At 40.4% G+C, this 22486-nt stretch overlaps 1 protein-coding gene and 1 long non-coding RNA gene across 4 annotated transcripts in view; one reads left to right on the top strand and one right to left on the bottom strand.

The window, feature by feature from the left end:
- Positions 1–1019: 1019 nt before the first annotated feature.
- Positions 1020–1710, bottom strand: LOC106148082. Its single transcript, XR_001233212.1, has 2 exons — positions 1621–1710; positions 1020–1488 (listed from the first exon to the last, which is right to left on the bottom strand). It is a non-coding gene; the product is annotated as an uncharacterized LOC106148082 (long non-coding RNA).
- Positions 1711–2077: 367 nt separating this feature from the next.
- Positions 2078–22486, top strand: part of Hmgxb3 (HMG box domain containing 3) — a gene marked incomplete in the record, with an annotated part of 46970 nt that continues 26561 nt past the window's right edge. For 2 of the 3 annotated variants that reach the window (XM_013512213.1, XM_013512212.1), the window contains 6 exon segments: positions 2078–2306; positions 4737–4875; positions 5893–6067; positions 8874–9371; positions 10638–10736; positions 16705–16836. In XM_013512213.1, coding sequence (XP_013367667.1) covers positions 4739–4875; positions 5893–6067; positions 8874–9371; positions 10638–10736; positions 16705–16836 — 1041 coding nt within the window. 3 annotated transcript variants of the gene reach the window in all.

The raw sequence follows: 22486 nt of genomic DNA, 5'->3' as shown, positions 1-22486 counted from the left end.
GGGGTTTTTGTTTTGTTTTACTGGGTGGTTTTTGGTTTTGTTATTGTTGGGATAACATCCACTTTAGGAAGAGTCCTTTGTTTGCAGGGTTAGGAACATAATGATTAAAGCCCATTTTCCTAACAAATGGCTCTAAATCTCAAAAGCAGGCTAGCCTAATTGGCTATATACAATTTGAATGTGAGCTTGAGTGCAACAGGAAGCTAATGACGGACTTTAAACAAGAAGAAAGAGATGAATGTTGTGTGAAGAATGGAATTAAATGGTGTCATAGAAAAAGCAGGAGTCCTGGAATTGGGAGTATAACTCTGTGGTAGTAAAGTGCATGTGTAAGACCCGAGGCTCAATCTCCAGAACCACCGCCCCACAAAAGCAAGAGTCCAGACAAGAGACAATGGTAGCTTGGATTAGAGTAGCAATAGAAGTAATCAGTTTGGGCTGTGTTCTTACAAGCCTTGCTGATAGACTGGATGAGGTAAAGGAGGAGTCAAAGATCTCTCTTAGATTTCTGGATTGAGCACTGAACAATCCAGTGGGTGGTAGTGCCGTTCACTGAAAACGGAACCAGTTATGCAGGATCTACTGCTTAAACATAATTTGTAAAGCATTTTACATGCTTACCTGTGGCAGGTCTGGGGCTCAAACCCAGAGAGGCTCTTAAGAAAGCTAATGCTAGTGCTTTACACACTACAGGATGTTACATAGTCTGTTCTGACAACTCACAGCTTAGAAGGGGAGAGACGGAAAAAGAGTGAAGCAGGAGCCAGAACAAAGTCCTGGTCAACATAAAAAATCTGACTTTTAAAATTTCATTGGGGGGGTGTTGTTTGAGACAGGGTTTCACTATGTAGTTGAAGTTGGCCTTAAACTTGCAGCAATCTGTCACAAGTGCCTGTCACAAGGATTACAGGCTTGTGCCACCATGTGCGGCTTTGAGTTTTAAAATTTTATTTCTTTATTGCGGTGCTCGTGATTGAACCCAGGGCCTCACCCATGCTAGGCAAGCAGTGTACACTGAGTTACATCCCAGGCCCAGGGGTTTGAATTTTATTCTAACTGAAAGACAAGACCCTGGAGAATTTGAAGCAGGGAGTCACTTAATTAGACCTAAGAGTGCAGGACGATCAACCTGGCTGCTGTGTGGGGAAAAGACGAGGCAGCCACGAGAGGAGTGGTTGAACTGCATCAGTTCAGACACAGACGAGGGTGGCTGGGAGACTGTGAGTGTTGGATGCAAAAAGCAGTCAGGCTCCAGATACATTTGTAAGACAGTGAGGATCATGCGGGAGCTTGTTCAAATGTGGAACGTTCTGTGACATCGGCGACATTCAATCCAATCCCTGAATCCCGAAGACTTCACCCTCCGGGAACTCGGCTTCAATCTCTCCAGAACTGGGTATCATTACTCGTCGTGGGGCAGCAGGAGACGGATCGAGGGCAGATAAACAGAGTCAGATGAGGTTTCATGCGGCACTGCAAGTATCAACCCTATTGTGAAAGAGCCGGGGCCAGGTCTTGATCGCAGGGCTGAGAAGATGGTGACAGATTCCGCAGCGCGTAACTTTTAGAGGAGAGGCGAGGTCTCTACCCCTCCAACTCGGCACAGCCCCGCCCTTTTACCTGAAGGGCCCACAGCACAGCGCGAGGGCTGAGCGGCCCATACCGGGCGTCCCACAGCCAGCAGCCACAGCTTCCTTCTCTGCCCAGGACTTGTGGCCGGAAGCGGTCCGTCCGCTGTAGCCGGCCCTCTCCCAGTCTGGTTCCTACGAGCCCGTCCTCCAACGAGGCTGGGCAGTTGCGCTTGCGCGCGGAGTCGCGCGCAGTCACGCGCCGCAGGCTACTTCCGGTGCACCGCGAGGTCCGCCGGGACGGGTCTCCCTGGCGATCCGTGGTGTGCTGTTGCTGCCGCTGCTGCTGCCGGCGTCCCCACCCACCGGGGTCGCGGCGACGCTTGTGCCCTTGCTCTTCCTCGGGCTCCCCGGGGCTCGATCCCCGGGGTGGGTCCTCGGCAGGCGTCGGCGGGGTTCCTGCACAGCGAACCTGCGCTCCTGCACTCGCCTTTCCCGATCCCGCAGAACGACTCCGAAGAGAGTGACGAGGGGGACTCTCGCGACTCCGCGCTGTGTGTCGCCGGGCAGGGCCGCGGGGCCGGGGCTTCTCCAGCCCCCGGGATGCGCGCGCGAGTCCTCGCCTCCACTTCCTTGTCGCCGGTGTTACGACGGGAGCCGCCTCTCGCCGACAGCGGGGAGCGCGAGTGTGCCGGCGCCCCCGGGAATGTGAGCCGCGCGGCTGCCACGCTCCTCGGGGTAAGTCCCGCCCTCGGGGTCCCTCCGCACCGCCGGCCTGCTGGGCGCTGCGGCTCTTGGGGCGAGCCTCTCCTGCCTCTTCCATAGTGAGTTTCCTCTTCCCGCAGTCCGTGTCTTTGGAACCCGGAAAGGAAATAAAGTGGCCCAGAGTCAACGTGACGTGAGGCCGAACCAACACAGGCCGTCGCAGAGGTTCCGAGCGGAATCTGATGGGTAGTGAAAGTGTCATATTTCAAGTGCTGCTCCTCTGTTTTGCACGAGGGACACCTTAAGGGTTAGAGTTAGTTGCTTAAGGTCGTAGGGATCCGTGCTGTTGCTCTAACACAGTGAAGCCGTAATTAGTGCCTCTGCCTGTCCTCCAGAGCCCTTGGTTTTAACCTTCATGCTATTCTGCCTTTCTTTGCGTGCGATACTGAGGCCTGAGATCTGAAAACAAACTTGAGCCAGGCAGAGAATAGCGTAGTCAAACAAAAAACCCAGCAGTCTTGCTTACCCCATGGTGGTAATAATGACTTTGGTTCTTCCTTTATTTTGCTCAGGTTGCTGAGCTCGTGTGTGCCATTCTTTATGGATGCTGTCTTGGAGTTACTGTTCTCCACGAGGCCAGGAATTCAATTATAAAGGCAAAAATGTACAGTCTGCACATACCCTTGATTTGAACTCCTGGTACCCTTAACTTTTGCTTAGCCAACAAGGTTAGCGACTGTGTTGTCTTCTTGAGGCTGCTCTATGATAGTTACAATACGGGTTGTTTTAGTTTGGGGGGAGGAATGGAAAAGTAACCATTTAGAAATGACGGTACTATAAAGGCCTTTAGGAATAATACGTTCTTAACCTGAGGTACACCTTTAAAATTGTGAAATGTTGTGCGTGTGCATTTTCTAAGAGAGAGTTTTTAAGCTTTCACATTTGTTGCAAAGATTCTTGCCTGCCCCAAGGATAAGAGCTATTAAGTTCAACTTCTTCGTCTGGTAGTAGAAACAGCTGAAATTCAGAGTGTAATCACATGGTAAGAGTTTAAACTTGGACCCACATCTCCTGACTCCACAAAGTCCTCTTTGCCATTATACTTGTGAGATACCTTGTCATTTTTGGAGTGAGGGTTAAATGAGATGTAGCCAGGCTTTGTACTGCCTGTATCCTTTGTTTTTTACCACAAGGCCCTCGTTCTAGAATCAGAATAAGCTTTCTTTTGATAGATTGCCAGGAGCAACTATAATATTTCCCTGTCATAAATTCAGGTGATTTTGAGGAACATTTCTTCCACCAAGGGTTGAGTTGTTATAACCCCAACTTAGAACTTGGCCTCAAATAAATGAACTCTTCTTGAACTAGTTATTCAGTTTCTTTATATCTTCCTTCTTATAGACATAAAAGCTGTTAGTAGATTGTCTGTATTTTAGGCCAGCAGCAGAGAGCTGATGTTGGTCTGTTAAATTACTCTTAGACCTGTATCATATCACTACACTAACCATATGTGGTGTTGTCATTACAGTCTAACAAAGCAAACTCAATCAGTTCCTAAGTAACAGCCTTATTTTGAGTGTTTTAATAGGCATGTATGGCTAGCGGCTATAGCACAGCACAGATACAGAACTTTCCCATCAGAATTTATTGAATAGTTCTGGTGCAGAGGGTTGCTGGTAGAAATGGGTAGCAATGTCATATTATGAAGAACCAAACAAGTGAGTTTTTAAGTTAAAAAAAAAAACAAAACTACCTCTCTAAATCCACATTTGAGCCTGGTGGCCTTCGAAGGTTAAGAATGTCATCTGAAGATGATAGTCTTTAATAATTAACCCCTTCATTTGTATAGCACTTGACTGTTCTCAAGTAAAGTTGTGTCAGTTATGTGCTTTGAGTCTTGCACTATAAAACTGGGAAGGTGAGTGAAATTGTTTTTATATATGTAGGACAGAGAGAGAGAGAGAATGAACTGAGCCTAAAGCATTTTGCAAGACTGACCACAGAATTACTGAAGCTGGCAGAGTATTAAAAGGTCCCTTGCATATAGGTCCTTATTGTATATTTAAATGAATGAATGAAGCTGTTTAAGCTGAGGAAACATGGAGGAGCAGCCAAAACTTCTGACTCCTGGCCAGCTGTTCTTTTTAGCTGTTTCCGTATGGGATTTTTGTAATGTGGGACTAATAAATGTTTGAGTTGAAAGAGTACTGTATCCCATGAATAAATATAAGTGCTTGGTGAGAGAAGTCATCTGTTTGTTAACTATATAGATTTCCATATGCTCTAATTGAGAAGGGCTGAGCTGGAGTCCTGACATTTGTATATTTAACTTGAAAGTACCCTATGTACTGTTTAGAATCTATATTTAGCTATTTCTCAAACAGGTAAAGGATTATTTGAATTGGAGGCTGCTGCCCCTTTAGGGTGCATTCTTAAAGCTTTGTGTTTGATTTTCTTCTCTAGTCATGGATGCATCATATGATGGTACTGAGGTAACTGTTGTGATGGAAGAAATTAAGGAAGTCTACTGTTACACTTCCCCTGGGCCACCCAAGAAGAAGAAAAAGTATAAAATACATGGAGAAAAGGCCAAGAAACCCAGGTTAGCCAACATGTTTTGGTTGCTGCTGGCATTTCTAAACAAGCTACACTGGGGGCTGGGGATTTTAGCTCAGCGGTACAGCGCCTGCCTGGCAAGCACAAGGTCGTGAGTTTGATCCCCGGTACCGGAAAAAAACCAAATAAATAAATAAACAAGCTACATAAAAAGCCAGGTTGACGAAGACTACCATTTATGGAGAAAGAGTGTAATTGTTACAGTTTCCTGAATGGGCATTGGGGTACCAGGAGAGGGAGAAATGGGAAATGGCCAGATTTATGCCAGTACTGTATTTGCCAGACTTTATTTCTAGGTTGTGACAAGAAACTGTACTATACAGATGTATAAACTTTGTACAGAAGACCTGCATTTTTTTTAATTGTACCATTGTTTAAATATTTAAAATAAGGCTTTAATAAAATTACAGAATTGTAAGTACTAGCACCAGTGGCATCTATAGAGAATATCCAGATTCTATTTCTAATCTCCTTCTTAACTATGAACAGTGCAGACTTCTTGCTGAAGTCCGGGTCAGCTTTGGGTCACTTTAATAATTGTACTTACATTAATTTCTCAGCCTCAAGGAGGTGCTTGTAACAAGTTAGATGATCAAAGGCTGTGTAGGACAATAAAGAATGTGATGACCAGCCTGGGCAATAAGCCGCCTGAATAATCTTTCCCTGAGAGTAGAATGACAGAACACCTATATCTTTCTTTGGCTATATGGGATTTTAAAGGTGGTCATTCCTACAGAAAACATGATCTGTGATAAAGTACACCAGGTAAACCTTTGTTTCAAGTTTCTGAGAGAACAGCCACTTTACCATTCATTTTACTCACCTCGCAAATGCCATCTGGGGTGTGATAAATGTTTCTTTGTTTGACTTTCAGTCCCTTTTTAGATAAATGCTTTGGATTGAGAAGCTGGGTTTTGTATCATTCTCCTGACTACCCAGTCCTTAACAATGTAGTACTTGTGGTTGAATAAGGGAAAGCTTGAAGACATCGTTGCTTCCTCAGGTCTGCTTACCTTTTATACTACTACGACATCTACCTGAAAGTGCAGCAGGAGCTCCCCCACCTCCCGCAGTCTGAGATTAATAAGAAGATTAGTGAGAGTTGGAGGCTTCTCAGTGTGGCGGAGAGGAGTTACTACTTGGAGAAAGCCAAACTAGAGAAAGAAGGTTTGGATCCTGTAAGTGTTCCCCACCCTCCAGCTTATTTCTCTGTTGGTTCAATGGGAAAACCTTTGGGGAGGCCAGCACCCCTGTTTTCCTGTTTCCTTCTCCTTGGAAAACGTTTATCATTTTATCTTTCTTGAGCCTCCTTGTTGTTTCCACTTTGATGATACCTTACACTCTTGTCCTTTTAGATTGCCATAGTAGATGGAGCTGGTATTTACTGTGTTCTCTGCAGTGATTCTTAGGTTGCTGTTCTGAATTTTAATGTAAGTTGGAGGCCATTATCCTCATGGATAGGCAGTGGTATTTTCCTTTTATATACTTACAAAGACGTTTCTCCTACATGATGTTTTCATATTACAAATTGAATATAATGTAATTTGTGTTTTACTGACTGCTGTCAGTTATAATCAGGCTTTCATGTTTAGAGGTGAGATATAACTGCCTTGTGTAATAGCAGGTCCTTTTGTTACTAGCGTCGGTTATGAACTATGGTATACTAGAAGCAAAATGCAGGGTTAAAGTCAACGAGTTAGAGGAGACTGAGGATTTGAGTGCTTGCATAAAAGAACTAGCAAGGAAGCAGTTAGGCTTTTGTCTCTCAGTGGTTTTGTTACTTCTAGTTCACAGTTACAAAGTACACTGAATATCATTCAAATTGTTCTCTTCCTTTTCTTAAATTGAACTACCTGCAGGAAAAATAACCTTGCTGCTTCAGGCTGCAACCTATAACCTGCACTCCTTTTTTCAACTGAAGCAATCATCTCTCACTTCTTTTTTGATAATGTAAAACAAAGGTTCCTCAGGAAGGCAGTACCTACATTACAGCAGAATAGGATATATTGGAGTCCCTCCACCACTGTCATTTAGATGATTTTGTCTTTATTGGCTTGACATTCCTCTTCCTCAAAGAGGAAGTCTTTTTGTTTGTGATAAAGACAATTTCATCTAATTTTGGAATGATTTGGTTTTTAAAATTAAACACTGACGTAGGCCCTTATCAACAAACACTTTAAAATTTTTAAATAAGTCATATACAGTGATTCTTCCTTATCCACAGGCTTATTTAAATTTACCCTATCTCTGCCACTACAATCAGGACCATGACTGGATTAGCTTAGATACTATCTTGACTGAGTGACCATGAAAGAAGTGAGATTTTTAATTTTTCAGTTTTGCTAACCTTATTTGTAAAATGAAACTAGTATTTGCCCATAATGTTTAAAATAGATGATATAAATCACTTAGCTGAGTTCTTGATGCATACCGACTTGGTCAGTTAGTATCACTTCCGTACCTTAACTTCCAGTAACCATATAATAAGGAATAGTAGCATTTACTGAGCTTCTGGAATGTATGAAGACCGAGTGAAACTTTCTGTGCTGTGTCTGTCCTCTCCCCAGTTCTTGTGTGAAGGTGAGACCTTCCTGCTTTTCTTGGAGCCCTTTTTGGTCTCCTGCCAAGAGCAATGCCCATGGTTGCATTGTTACTTCTTCCAGTCCATAAATGTAATGCCATCTAGTTTCTGTGTGCTTGCTTTAAGTATAGACCATCCTATGTATTCGCCACCAGTTAGTCTGGTTCCCTGAACCTATCTGCTTCAAAGGGCAACTTGAGAATGTTATTTCCCCATTACCTCTCCAATAAAGGTTCCATCAAAGAGTCAGTCTGTCTACTTTCATGTTTCATCTGAGTGGTTTTAACTTTTATCTCTGAGTGCTTCCTTTCTACTGTAAGTAGTCTTATTGACTCCTTGCTTTTGATTTAAGGATCCTTTTATAATTGACTTTAGTGTTCCTTTTAAAGGATGTTTCTGAAATTACTTTTTGTTCCATTTAATTTTGGTTCTCACTTAACTTTGAACTTCTGTTTTCTTCACTAGGTGACATTCAGTTTTAAATTGAATAATACAAAAATTGGGGGAGGGTTGTTTTTGGCTTTTTGGTATCAATTAGTGACCAGGGTTGTTTGTAGTATGTGCTCTTCTTAATCTTTAGAATACTTGGCCTGGAGTACAGTTCTTTACTATGTACTGATTTTGTGTTTTGGAATTTTAACCCCCTGAGCTTCAGCCTCAGTTTTTTGTGTGTTAAATGAAAATAATAACAGTTCCTAGCTTAATAATGTTGTTTTTAAGGTGAAATAAGAAAGCATTTTTTAAACCTCAAGGTGCTAGGTCAGTTATTTTTTTAATATATTGAGGACCTCATGAGATAGTCTCTGCTATATACACGTTTTCTCACAAACCTTTCCCAGCTTTGTGATGTGTGCTTCCTCTCATTTTAAGTCTGGAGAAAACAGTGATTTCTTGATTCAGTGTGTTGAATTCCATCTTGGCCTGATGGTTTGATGCTTTTGAGGCTTTTCTTTTCTTTTTAACATTATACATTCTGGTATTTAAATCTTACGCCACTTAGAAATCTTAAAGTATCAAAACTAAAAGAATGTTGTAAATTGTCAGATTTAGCTTCCTTGTTTTATATATGGGGCAGCTGAGACCTCGGGGGGAGGGGTGCGGGGGACAATGATAATTGCTCAAGACAGTGCCAGATCTTGAGTTCCAGCCTGCAGTTTTACATGCCAAAATCAGTGCCCTGTCCACAGTTTAATCATGTTAGTTGTTTCTGTGTCATTGAGCAAGCAAACTACATTGATTTAAGTGAGGATGATACTGCTGTTGACAGAGGCTGGTTAAGGTTAAAAGAGTGGAGTCTTTTTCTAGTTATACTTACAGGAGAAAGTAAGCTAATAGATGTGTTTCTGTGTGATTTTTAGTTCATTTATTTCTGCTTGTCTTCTTCTTGGCTTCTTTACTCTCAGAACGCTAAGCTCTCTACAGTGACTGCTGTGGTTCCAGACATCCCAGGTTTCCGCAAGATCCTTCCCCGCTCAGAGTACATCATCATCCCTAAGAGCAGCCTCCAGGAGGATCAGAGCTGCACTCAGCTGGAGCTATGTGTAGCTCAGAACCAGATGTCCCCTAAAGGACCTTCTGTTGTATCCAACACTGCCCCTGAGACAGTGCCCAGCCATGCGGGCATAGCAGAGCAATGCCTGGCTGAGGAGCCTCTGGCTGAGGAGATGGGAGCCCTTGCTCAGCCAGGTGCTATACAGGAGATTGCCACCTCAGAGATCCTCACCCAGGATGTACTTCTGGAGGAAGCTTCATTGGAGGTAGGGGAGAGCCACCAGCCTTACCAGACAAACCTGGTAATTGAAGAGACCTTACTGAACAGCTCATCAGAACTCCCCACTGGAAACCTGGCTGTGCCCCGCACCCAGGTTGGGGAGAGTGTGTCGGTGGTGACAGTCATGAGGGTAAGTGGTGTTTTGCTTTATATGGAGTTACTAAAAAAGCAGCCAGCGCCATGCAGTGTCATTCTGGAGCAGTGGTAATTAAGAGCATTATATGGCACTTCTAGTGCTGTTATGGAACTTCCTTTGAACATTGATTTTTTTTTTTTTGTCTTTTTTAAGACAGGGTCTCACAGTTCAGGCTGGCTTTGAGCTCACTTTTTAGCCCACCCAGGCTGGTCCCAAACTCACAACAATCCTCCTGCCTCAGCCTCCCAAGTGCTGGGATTACAGGCATGCACCACCATGCCCAGCACTTTGAACATTTCTGACCCCTGAGCTTGCTCCAAAGCTCTCCTCAGTTTCTTGGGCACTCTTACCAACTCCTCTCTACCCAGCATTAGCAGGAGAGCTGGAAATGATATTTAGGGATATCCACGAGTCAAAGCCCAGATCTTTCAGGTTATTAGTACCAGTTAGGATTTTGTGTTCCTAGTGGCTATCTCAACAAATACAGTGGCATCTTGAAATGTATATGAGAATCACTGAAAGGTCTTCCTGGGTGTGGATGGGGGAGGAACAAAGATAATCTCTTCAAGGCCAGGTTGACTGCAGTAGTAACCGAGAAAGAAGAGGTAAGTCTCCCTGTGCTGGCCTGAAAATCATGCTAACTTGAGGAGAAAGCAGCAGTTTCATTGATTCTACAACCTAGTTCCCTGGAAGGAGGGGAACTACCACCATGTCCTCATGTATAAGCCTCACTCTTTTACCCTAGGTAAAAGATACATGGGTGTTATCCTCAGATAGTGGGTGTTCTGTTCACGCTAAGAAGGCCAACACCCTCTAGCCCTATGGCTGATGTGGAAGAAAGCAGGTATTCCTGCTGAGAAATCTATCTGAGACTTAATAACTCCTAGTGTTATTTGTGACCTTGTTGCTGTTTAGATAATGAAGTGGGCCACTGTCTTTAGCATTAATAGCATGCTAAGAACATTTGACAAGGTCATGAGAATTGGATTCTCTCACTAATAGCTTAAGTGATCTGGGAAGTTCAAATCTCTTAGAACTTCAGTTTTTTCATCTGTAAAATGAGGATAGCACATTTTCTGTGGTAGTTTTCTTCTTGCTCCTAATTAAGCTTTATTTTGAGATAATTTTACATTGATTTGATAAATATGTTGGATAAACACATTATGGGTACTGTACTCAGTCCAGTCTTCCAGTGTTGGGAGTGGCTCTGGATATTCTATATTCTATTTCAGTGAAACTGTCCTTCTCTGTTACCCACAGGATTCCAGCGAAAGTAACTCCTCTGCACCAGCCACACAGTTCATCATGTTGCCTGTGCCTACCTACTCAGTTGTGGAAAATCCCTCCCCCATCAAACTGGTTAGTAGGTGGAAAGTTCGCAGTAATGAGGGCTCCATAAGCATCCTCTTCCACATAGTTTCCTACAAGTCTTAGAACCTTAGGGGCCTGGGATTGGTAAAGGTCTCAGGATTAAGTGATCCCTGTGTTCTAAAATTGGGGGTTCTGTAGGTAGAGCCTGCAGGATCCATGAATTCCCCTCAAGCTGTGTACAAACTACCAAAGAGCATTGTCCTGGAATCATTTCCATTGCTTTTGTCAAATTTTTGGAAGCACACATAATTTTGAAAAATTGAGGAGCCACTGTTCTAATTAAATACTGTTATTATACAGATTTTTTAAAAGACCCAGAGAAAAAGGAATTTCAAGGCTACTAACCTACAAACCAGCCAGAGCTAGATTCTGGTTTCTTGATTATCCCTCTCTTTCTCTCTCTGTTTCTTTCTTTTTTCTTTTTCTTTTTCTTTTTTTTTTTTTTCATTGTTTTAAGACAGGGTTGTGCTCTGCAGTTCTGGCTGGCCTTGAGCTCACTTTGTAGCCCAGGCTGGTCTCGAACTCGCAACAATCCTCCTGCCTCAGCCTCCCGAGTGCTGGGATTACAGGCGCGCGCCACCATGCCCAGCTACACTTAGTTTATTCTCAGTTGATATTTTTTCCATCAAAACACTTACATATCTGATCTGAGATTTATGCCTAAATATTTTGTTTTGATTCTATTATAAGTGGTATGTCAAAATTTTCTTTGATTGTTCTGTGCTAGTATGTACTAATATAGTTGAATATACTGCATATATGTGACCTTTATGTATATATGTATGTATGTATGTGTATGTTATATCCTGCAACTTTTCTGAACTCTTTTATTAGTTCTGGTAGCTGTTTTGTAGATTCAATTGGATTTCCTACAAAAGCAATTATGTCTATGAGTAAAGTTTTAGTTTTATATCTTTCTGATCTGAATTCATGATACTTTTTTCTTGCCTTATTGTCTAAAGATCCTATAGTATAATGCTGAATAGAAATGCTAAGAGCAGATATATTTGTCTTGTTTTTTTTTTCCACAGAAGGCCTTTATCGAGTTCAGGAAGTTGCCTTGTTTTTCTGATGTGTTAGGAGTTTTTATCAGGAATGGATGTTTGATTTTGTCAAATGTTTTTTCTGTGTCTGTTGAGATAATTGAATGGGTTTTCTTTTCTAGTTGGCTAATGTGGTGCACCTCGTTGTTTCTCAAATGTTAAACCATCCCGTCTTTACTAGGATAAAACCTATTTGGCAGTGATCTATTTATTCTTCTTACATACTGTTGGATTTGATTGGCTAAAATTTTGTTCAGAATTTTTAAATCTGTGTTCATGAGGGATGTTGCCCTCTAATGTTTTATGGTCTGTTTGGCTTTCCTATTAGAGTAATGGTTGTCTCCTGACTTGGGAAGTATTTTCTTCCTTTCTGTTTGTCTTATTCACATTGTTTCTTTTTTGTGTGTGTGGGACCTGCAATTGAACTCAGGACCTTGTGCTTGCCAGACAAGTGCTGTTCCCAGCCCTTACATTGTTTCTTAAATGTTTCAATTACTAGTGAAGTCCTTAGAGCCTGGAGTTTGGGTTTTTTTGTGGAGAGATTTTGGAGACTATGTAATTCAAACCCTTCTTGCACAATGTAGCAAAGAGATATGTACACAGTGTAGACAATGAAGAGCAAATGCCCCCCTATTTCTCTTTTAAGGTTTGGATTGTTTTCTCTCCCACTTTTTTTTAAATCAGATTTATTGGTACATTTTAGATATATAGTGATCACATTCATGGTGAAGAATTTGTACCTGTACATGATAAACTTGTGGTTTTTTTTTTTCCTATTCTCCTGCACTCCCTTCAGTCTCTCCTTCCCGCCCCATTTACAAAAGCTTTATTTCCATGTTTTCCTTCTTTTCTCATTTTTAAAAATTTTCCTGTCTTTCCTTTTCTCCTCCCCTCTTTCTTATTCCCCTCCCCATTTGAATATTCTAGAGTTTTCTTTGTGGGAATGTTTTTAACTGCAAGTATAATTTTTAAATTACATATAGGATTGTTTAGATTACCAGTAGGTAATACAGTATTTTTGAGTGAGCTTTTGGTATTCTGTCAGGGAATTTGTCATTTTTTTAGGTTGTCAGATGAGTTGACATAATATTCCCTTATTACCCTTTTTTAAAAATTGTGATAAAATAGTACATGATGTAAAATGTATTATTTTAAACATTTTAAGTGTATAATACAGTGGCATTAAATACATTCCCAGAACTTTTTCATTATTCCAAATAGAAACTGTATACCCATTAAATAGTAACTCATTATTCCTACTTTCCATCCCCTCATAACTTCTGTTCTACCTTCTATGAATTTACATGGTCTAGGTACCTCATAAGTGGAATTAGGCAAGTAAGTGTACTTTGTGTGAGACTTTTCCACTTAAGGTTTTTAGAGTTCATCCATCTTACAGCACATATCAGAATTTTATCTTTGTGGCTGAGTACTACTGCACTCTGTATCTATAAAACATTTTATTTACCCATCTATCTGTTGGTAGATATTTGGATTGTTTGCACATTTTAGCTATTGTATATAATGCTGCTTGACTTTGGTGTGCAAGTATTAGTTTGAATCCCTCCATGAAATTCTTTTGAGTATGTAACTGAGTGAACTTGCTGGATCACACAGTAATTCATTGTTTAAACTTGTGATGAACTTTTACCCTTTTTATATCTATACCAAGTGATTTCACTCCTTGTTCCTGTTACTGATGATTTGGGTCTTTGTTTTTCTGAGAAGCCTAGCTAGAGCTTTATCAACTTTATTGGTCTCAAATAACCAGCTTTTGGTTTTATTGATTTTTCTCTTTTGTTTTTGCCTTCTACTTCACGGACCATTTGCTCTTTTCTATTTTCTTTTTGGTGGTTTTTTTGTTTGTTTTGGTTTTTTTCAAGACAGTCTTACTGTGTAGTTCAGGCTCCTTCAACTCACTATGTAGCCTGAGCTGACCTTGAATTCATGGCGATCCTCCTGCCTCAACCTCCTAAGTGCTGGGATTACAGGTGTGCACCACCATGCCTGGCTCACTCTTTTCTCTTTTCTTAAGATAGAAACTGATGGTGATTAAAGACCTATTTTCTTTTCTAATATAGATGCTTAGTGCTATAAATTTCCTGCTAAATATTGCTTTAGTACCATCCCACAAATTCTGATGTAGTATATATATATATTTCCCCCCCCCCCCCTCCGGTACCAGGAACCGAACTCATGACCTTGCGCTTGCCAGGCAGGTGCTTTTGCCGCTGAGCTAAATCCCCAGCCCCCAGATGTAGTATATTTTTATTTTGATTCAATTCAAACTACTTTTTGATTTACTTTTTTAACCCATGAGTTGCGTAGAAGTATGTTATTTATTTTCCAAATATTTGGTGATTTTTCCAGGTACATTTCTGTTATTGATTTATAATATCTTTTGTGGCCAGAGCTTTGTGGTTTGTAATATCTGAATCTTTTCAAATTTATTGAGATTTGTTTAATGTCCCAAAGTATAATTTATGTTGATAATTGTTTTATGTACATTTCAAGAGAATGTATTTTCTGCTGTTGAAGTATTCTGTACATGTCAAATTAAGTCAGTTTGATAGATGATGTTTTTCAATATTTTTTATAGCCTTCCTTATTTTCTATTTACTTGTTCTACCAATTATTGAGAAAAGGCATCCAGCCAATGTAGATTTGTTTATTTTCTTTTGTTAAGAGCAGAATCTATTTATTGGGGAAAGAAAGCTTCTGTCTGAGAGAGACAAAAGGGGACCAGTGTGGGTTGCCTATTTCTTCTTACAGTTCTGTTACTTTTTGTGTCATATAAATTTTGACTCTTATTGGTTGCATAAATATTTGGGGTTGTTAGATGCTCTTGAAGAATTGACCCTTATGTTATTATGAAGTGACCATTTTTATCTCTAGTAATGTTCTTTGTTTGAAATCTTACCTGATGTCCAAATTTTTTTTAGCATTATGTCCCTTTTTCCATTCTTTCACTTTTAACCAGTTTATGTCTTTGTATTTAAAGTGGATTTTCTTTTTTTTCCTTATAGATAGCATATAGTTTTGATACAAAAGCAAGACCTGAGAATTTATCTTTTAAACAGAGAATTTAAGGCATTTATGTTAAATATGATTATTGATATAGTTAGTTTTAGAACTGTTATCTATTTGTCCCCTTTGTTTTATTATCCTTTTGATTGAATTTTTATGAATCCATTTTCTCTCTATTTTAGTGGGTTATTACGTGTTGACTTTGCTTTGGTTGTTTTAGTAGTTTCTTTAGAGTAATACTATGCATTTTTAAATTATCGCAGCTTTGGAGATATTTGATAAGAAGATTCTGTTTTGGGCTATGGTCTGAGAAAAGGTAGAGATCTTTTACATCTCAGTAATAGTTTCTCCCAAACCTATAGAATCTTTCACAATTTACTAAGTGAATGCTTCCTCATTCCTTACCATATGCTCCTTGAGACATTCCTGTGAAATAGGAAGAGCAGGGAAATTCACAGAAGAGGAAACCAGGGTCCATAAGTTCAGGTGATTTACTCCCAGGTCATTCAGTGTTAGAGGCAGAGTTAGAACTTAAAGACTGTTCTCCTTCTTTGGTGCCACATCTCTTTGCAGTCATCCTTAGCTTGGTACCACTGTCATAATCAGCTTTCCTTTAGGCTTCCTGGCAGAAGGGTAGCTGATGGTAGTTCATTTTCCAAGGGAAGTTTTTGCTTTTTGGCCAGGCTAGGGAAGCTAGGAATACTAGCTGAGTAAATGTTTATGAGTCACAGAACATATCTAATAGGGGAATGTTTTTTTCCAGCATTAATCTAGAATGGGCCATTTCTGATGAATAAGTGGTTTCTGTTTGTTTCTGGAGTGTAATAATTCATTGTAATACATTTTGCTGAAAAGGAGATCAGCAGAGATGGGGGAGGCAGTAGTTGAATATATTCATATGCAAATAACTTAATTCCTGTTCAGTATCAAACGACCTGGTTTCTATTCCTGGATTTTTTTTGTCTTTCCCCTCAGTGACCATGGGTCTATTTTTATATACCTGAATCCAAGGTCCTAGGTTCTCTGATTTTTAACTACTAAGAATAAAGATCAAGCAAATTTTTTGAAGTATTCAGAGCCGAAAGGTGCAGCTAGGTGTGTAGAAATAATTGTACACCAAAAATCCAGATGTGAATTCTGGGGTCTAGTCTTTCCCTGAGTCATTGTGAGACAAAGCTTTTAACTACTCTGAACCTCAGTCATAATAATACCTACTGAATAACATTGCTGAGAGTATTAAATGAGTTATTGGCAGTGTTTAGCATTGTCTAGTCCTGCAACAGAAAATGCCTTCCCCCCGGCAGCCAGTATACTTCACTTCGTTAGTTCCCTAGGTAATAGTTCCTGTTGCAGTTCCAGTTGCTTCTGTCTCTTAGAAACAGCTGGTTACTGTGATGCATAGCTGGTCACTATCATGTATGTTGTATAAACCATTCCCCAATTGACAAGCCATTCTGCCTCTGTACTTTTTGCTTACTTATCCCATATAAGCCCTCAACCACCAGAGATTGGAGCCTGATACTCTGGGTATGATTCTGATCAGTGCCCATCGATATAAATAAATCTGCCTCCAAATCCTGGGTGTCATTTAAGTGTTTCTGCTTGCTGTTGCAGTACCTTGCTCAATTAATAGCAACTATCAGTGCTTTCATTCTTCTGGTACCTAACTGTGTTAACCGTGAGTAGCTGTCTTTCTCCTTTTGAAATCAGTTTTCTTCGTTTCTGAAAAGAAGGACTTATGCATTAGGACTCTTCTATTGTTGACCTTTTGTGGTACCATGAACAGCTGTCCTTTTAAAACTGTATCCTAATGTTGTGGATATAATGAACAACAGGGTCTGGTAGAGGTTGGACACATTTGATTCTGATACTTTTTTTTTTAACAGACAACTACCTATACCCGCCGGGGCCATGGGACTTGCACTAGTCCAGGTTGTTCATTTACATATGTCACCAGGCATAAACCACCCAAGTGCCCAGCCTGTGGTAACTTCCTAGGAGGAAAGTGGATCCCAAAGGTAAGCTGCTTTGGCTCTCTTTGCTTTGAAAGCCCAACAGGGGAAGCTTCCTGTTGCCCTTAGGGACAGGTCACTTTTTTAGTGTTTTGTTGTTTTTGTTTTGTTTTGTTTTGTTTTGTTTTGTTTTTGTTTTGAGACAGGGCCTTGCTATGTAGTTGAGGCTGGCCTTCAGCTCACTCTGTAGCCCAGGTTGGTCTCAAACTCACGGTGATCCCCCTGCTTCAGCCTCTTGAGTGTTGGTATTATGGGTGTGCATCACAGGACAGATCACTTTTTAAAAGTAAATATTCATTTTAACTTTCAAAAGTAAATAATTTTCACTAGAAATAATTTGTTTAAAAAAGAAAAACAGCTGGGCGTGGTGGCGCACACCTGTAATCCCAGCACGCGGGAGGCTGAGGCAGGAGGATTGTTGCGAGTTTAAGACCAGCCTGGGCTACAAAGTGAGCTCAAGGCCAGCCTAAACTGCATAGTAAGAGCCTGTCTCAAAAAAGAACCCCCCCCCCACGCCCGCAAAAAAGTAATAAAAAAGAAATAAAAAAAACAGAATGAAATGTTAGCCATAATCTTATATCATCCACAAAAAGCCATTATTAATTGTTAGGTTTTCTTGTAGTCTTTTTCTGTAAGTTCTATATCTTTCTTTCCTCATTTCTTTCAACTTACCATTAAATATTCTTTAAAAATACTATCTTTAATTGCTTTATAGTTTCCCATGAATAACTATACTGTGTTAATTTACTTCCTGTTAGGATTGAATTTTGAATTTTAATAATTTATCCTCCATATCAACTACTTAGTTATTATTAGCTCATATTGTCTCACTCCTTCACTCAATGTTTTTTTTCCTAAAACTCTTCTTAAAAGTGGGAATTCTTAACCTGAAAATCAGTTTCCTGTAGCCTTTTTTTTTTTTTTTTTAAATGAGATAGGGTTCAGACCAGTCTAGAATTCACTGTGAATTCAAGCCTAGGCTGGCCTTGAACTCACAGTGATCCTCCTGCCTCAGCCTCCAAAGTGCAGGGATTACAGGTATGTACCACTATGTCTGGCTCCTGTATGTAGCCTAACTCTTATTTTTACAATATATATCTTAGCCTCCTCTACATTCCTCCTTTCTTCTTCCTTCCCTTCTTTCTTCTCTCTTGTCTCTTTTGTGTAGCCAAACTAATTGGTTATTATGTGTCTGAAGTAAATACATGGTACTGAAATTGGTCATGACACATTGTAAATGTTTGTTCTGTGAAACATCTCTAGGTTTTCCCTCGGAAAGAATGGATGAGTTCTCCATGTGCCTTTAACACTTACTTAGCAGTCATTACAATTTGATAGTGTTTCTGTTTCTGTCATGTTGTGAGCTCCTTAAACCTTTAAATCTCCTACAGCTTTTAGCCATAGAAGATGCTCAGTAAATAAGTGAGCATCACGGGCCCCTGTGAAGTTCAGTGCGGTATGTATTATTTATTTATTTATTTATTTTTTAGTGCAGTATGTTTTATTAACTTACATGCTTGGCACTGACTAGATAAAATGTACTACTTCTCATGCTTTTTATATGATACTAAATTTTTGGGTCCAAAATGCATGGTATTCATGGTTAATTCTCAATGAGTTCGGACAGGAAAGACACAAGGACTAGAACAGACAAGGAAAGATTAGTAAAACAGATGGTTTTGAAGGGTCAGCGGCATTTGCCCAGGTCAGTGATTGCCGGCCTTTAGAGACGGAGTGCTCAGCCTGTAACCCACTTATTTATTGCAAAGTGCCAACACTGCAATTAAACCTGAATACTGAGGTTTTAGTTTAGAAAAAAGAACCCACACACTTGGGTCTCCTGCCAACAGAGAGGGCTCTGAGTGCCCACTGTGCCACACGTGCCATAGGTTTGCCACCACTGGCCTACATTTTATAAAACTGGCTTAGGGTAGGATTGTGGTTGTCATGTGTTTAACACAGCATGGTCCCCTGAGATATCAATTTATACAGAGACAAGGGTTATTTTGGCTTAGAATTTGGAGATTTCAGCCTATGACTTAGATCTAAAATAGCCCCTAAAAGTGTTGGGTGTTCAAAACTGGGGCCCAGTCAAAAGAGGCAGGCGTTGGAGGCACGACCTGGAAAGGTACATTCTTGGCCTCAACTCTTCTCTTCTCTGCTGTGGATGCCATGGGGTGAGCAGCTTTTCTCCACTGTGCCCTTCCCCTGTGCCATTTCTACCACGGAACCAACTAACCGTAGACTGAACCCACTAAACCCATCAGCCAAAATAAACTTCTCTTCCTTAAAATTGTGTCAGATATTTTGTCCTAGTGACAAGAAAGTACTATTATGGTCTGTGATCAATTGGCCAAATTGTTTTGGTGCTTTGACAAGGCACATCGTGGTGAGAGTGTGTAGTGCCACAAAACTGCTTCCCCCATGACTAGAAATGAAAGAGGGGAGAAGAGCGGGGCTCCACGATTCTTTTTAAGAGTACACTCCCAATGAACTAACACCTTCCACTAGTTTCCACCATTTGAAGGCACTCCTGTCTGCTGATAGCACTACTTTGGAGGGCAAGGCTTTTCCACATGGACCTTTAGGGGACACCTAAGATACAAACATGAGCAATAATTAATAAAGTTCTGGAGTTCTTCATTTCAAACTTGCTTCCCAAGTTTTTACCTCTGTGATCTTGGACAACTTTTCTCATACCTTTTTCTTGCTTTAGGTTTCTTCTTATCTGTAAATAGAAGTTCATAACAGTACTTACCTCATTAGGGTCATTGGAGGGGTTGATGAAATTATCCATGTAGGGTGGTTGGGACAGTTTCTTTACTTTTTTTTTTTTTTTGGTACTGGGCTTTGAACTCAGGACATTGCGCTTGCCAGGCAGGTGCTTGTGCTACTGATCTATATCCCCGGCCCTGGGACAGTTTCGTATGCATGTGAAATCCTTAGTAAAATGTACCCTGTCATCATCATATCTAACATTAGTGTAATTATATCTCTGTTATCGCTATTCATGTTATCATCTCTGGGGTTAGGAAGGACCTACTGCTAATGTCTCAGGATATTCCTTTGAGTTCTTGAGCCCTTTTGCTCTGGTGTGCCTTTGAAGCCATCCATTTATTCCTACTCTGTTCCCCAAAGATGCACTTTGCCAGCTACAGTAGGGATGTTAAGTTGGATGGCATTCAGAGTCCTCTGTGGACCTTCTTCACCAATGCAAAACACCTCTGTGAAATTACTTTGTGTCCTTTGCTTTTCAAGGAAATAATCAAGGTGGGCTTTTCTCTCTTTTGGTCTGTTTTTACTTCGTACTTTTGCCCTTCTCATGTGTACATGCCCATGTATGTGTATTTTCTTTGGTTGAAATGGTGTTTCGGTCATGGTTCTCTTACTGAAATTGAGCTCATGACCTTTTTTTCCTTCACTATCCACCCTCTTCTTGACTTGCTCAGTCAGATTCTCTCCCTCCCCCCAGCGTTCAAATGAGTGTGAGAAGAAAAAAAGGTAATATTTCAGCATCTGTGCACTTTTGGATTTTAGGGATAACAGTGACTGGTCATCAGTCAGTTCGTCTCTTTAAGTTTCTAGCTGAGGAAAAATAGACTAAAGAGAAGTGACCTGTTAATTTCATGCAGGTAACTTTGCCATCACCTTTTCCACTAAATCGTATTTCTCAGGGATTGCTTTGCTATTAACTGCAGAATCTTAAATTTCTTAGTTCTGATGTTTAAAGCCACAAATATAAATGATTTGTACAAACTGCAAAGGTGTCTGTGTCAATCAGGAAATGACTCATCTATTCTTATATTGTCACAGAGTTCAGACTGGCTAAAATTAACCCAAATGTTGTGGCATAGTTCCCAGTGAATTGGACGGGACAAAAGAAGAGTATATAAAGTTAGCTCAGGGCTTCATTCTCACAGGCAGAAATTGAGGTTGGTGCATGGGCAGCTGTTGTATATACCTTATATCTTGAATGAAACGAACATCTAAGAATATAGGTTGGACCAGGAGTCGTGGTACACACCTGTAATCTCATCACTCTGCGAGACTGAGATAGGAGGATCACAAGTTCTCATTATGGGTGACTTAGCAACTTACTGAGACCTTGTCTGAAAACTTAAAAATCAATGAGGGTGTAGCTCAGTGCCAATGCCCTGGATTCAATTCCAAGCACCCTCCACACACACAAAGGGTATAGGAGCAGGGGGTATGCCTCAGTGACGAGTTCTTACCCTGGTTTCATCCCCAGCACCAAAAAGGATGAAGAATAGGTTGAGATATGGAAATGTTAAGATCACCAGGTAGTGTTTTTGCTCAGATATCATTCTTTCTGCAAAGGATTTTTGTCTGAAATAGCCTACTTAGTAGGCAGTGTTTTGCTCACAGATCACATCTCAAGATACGACTTTACTGTTTCTTTGCTGACTTTTCTCTGTCCTGCAGTAAATAAGCTTCTGTGAAGTTTTGTTGGAAATTTTCTCCATGTTTACTCATCTTTAGGGGCTACCATGTGTTAGACTCTGAGAATGTTTTACTGGAGAGTTCTTAAAGATCATCTGTTAGTGGTCCTTAGCCAGGAAAAATACACCGTCCAGGTGGTTTTGGAAATGTTGTGGGTTTATAACAGGACCATAATTTTGAATTTATGCTCCTGCACAGTGAAGAATCAGGTACCCAAAATGCTGTCTGGCTTTTTTTTGACAAACATTGAGAGCCCAAGCTCTGGTATTTCATGATGGAAAGTGGGGATTTGTGAATATTGCCCCAAACCACATAACCCAGAATATAACACATGTAACCCCACAGAACCCAGCTTTTATGTCTCATTCCTCCTGGTTTATGGTACCTTCATGATGCATATGGAGGGAAGAAAACTTCCCGAAACCTGTCCCAGAGAAAACCGCTGTTTAAAAACAATGAAGTATATACATTTGTATGTATATGTGTATGTAAATGCTGTTTTTTCCAAGGTAGTGCTGACTGGATAAAAGTTAAGACATCCAAAATTTTAAAAGTACCCACAAAATTCAGAGACCCAATGCATAAATGGGCATCTGAAATGAATATATACTTCTCAGATGAAGAAATACAAATGGCAAATAAATATATGAAAAATGGTAAGCATCATTAGTCCTTCAAGACATGCAAATTAAGACAAGGCTGAGATTCCATCTTACCCCAGAAAGAATGGCCGTCATCCAGAAATCAACCCATAACAAATGCTGTAGGGGCTGTGGGTAAAAAGGAACTCGTATCCACTGTTGGTGGGAGTATAGACTGGTACAATCAGTGTGGAGAATCCTCAAAAAACTAAGATTAGAAGTCCCATTCAACTCAGCTATTCCCCGTCTGAGTATTTTTCCAGAACAACTGAAAATATCATACCACAGTGATATATGTGCACCAATGTTTATGGCAGTGCAATTTGTAATAGCTAAATCTTGGAAACAGCCCAAATGCCCATCCAACAAGGAATGGATAAAAAAGATGTGGTACTTTTATACAATGGAATATTACTCCACTATAAAGATTTTTATAGGTAAATGGATGCAACTAGCGACCATACTCATAAATGAAATAAATCAGATGTGGATGTGTAAAAGCATATTGTCTCCCTAGTGTAAGAACCTGAAAGAGTAAATAAAACTAAAAGGTA

The sequence above is a fragment of the Chinchilla lanigera genome, unplaced genomic scaffold (genome assembly GCF_000276665.1).
Source record: "Chinchilla lanigera isolate Chin_1 unplaced genomic scaffold, ChiLan1.0 scaffold00014, whole genome shotgun sequence".
NCBI classification, from domain to species: Eukaryota; Metazoa; Chordata; class Mammalia; order Rodentia; family Chinchillidae; genus Chinchilla; species Chinchilla lanigera.
Note: the sequence above shows the minus strand (reverse complement) of the source record. Positions and strands in the feature narration are given on the sequence as shown.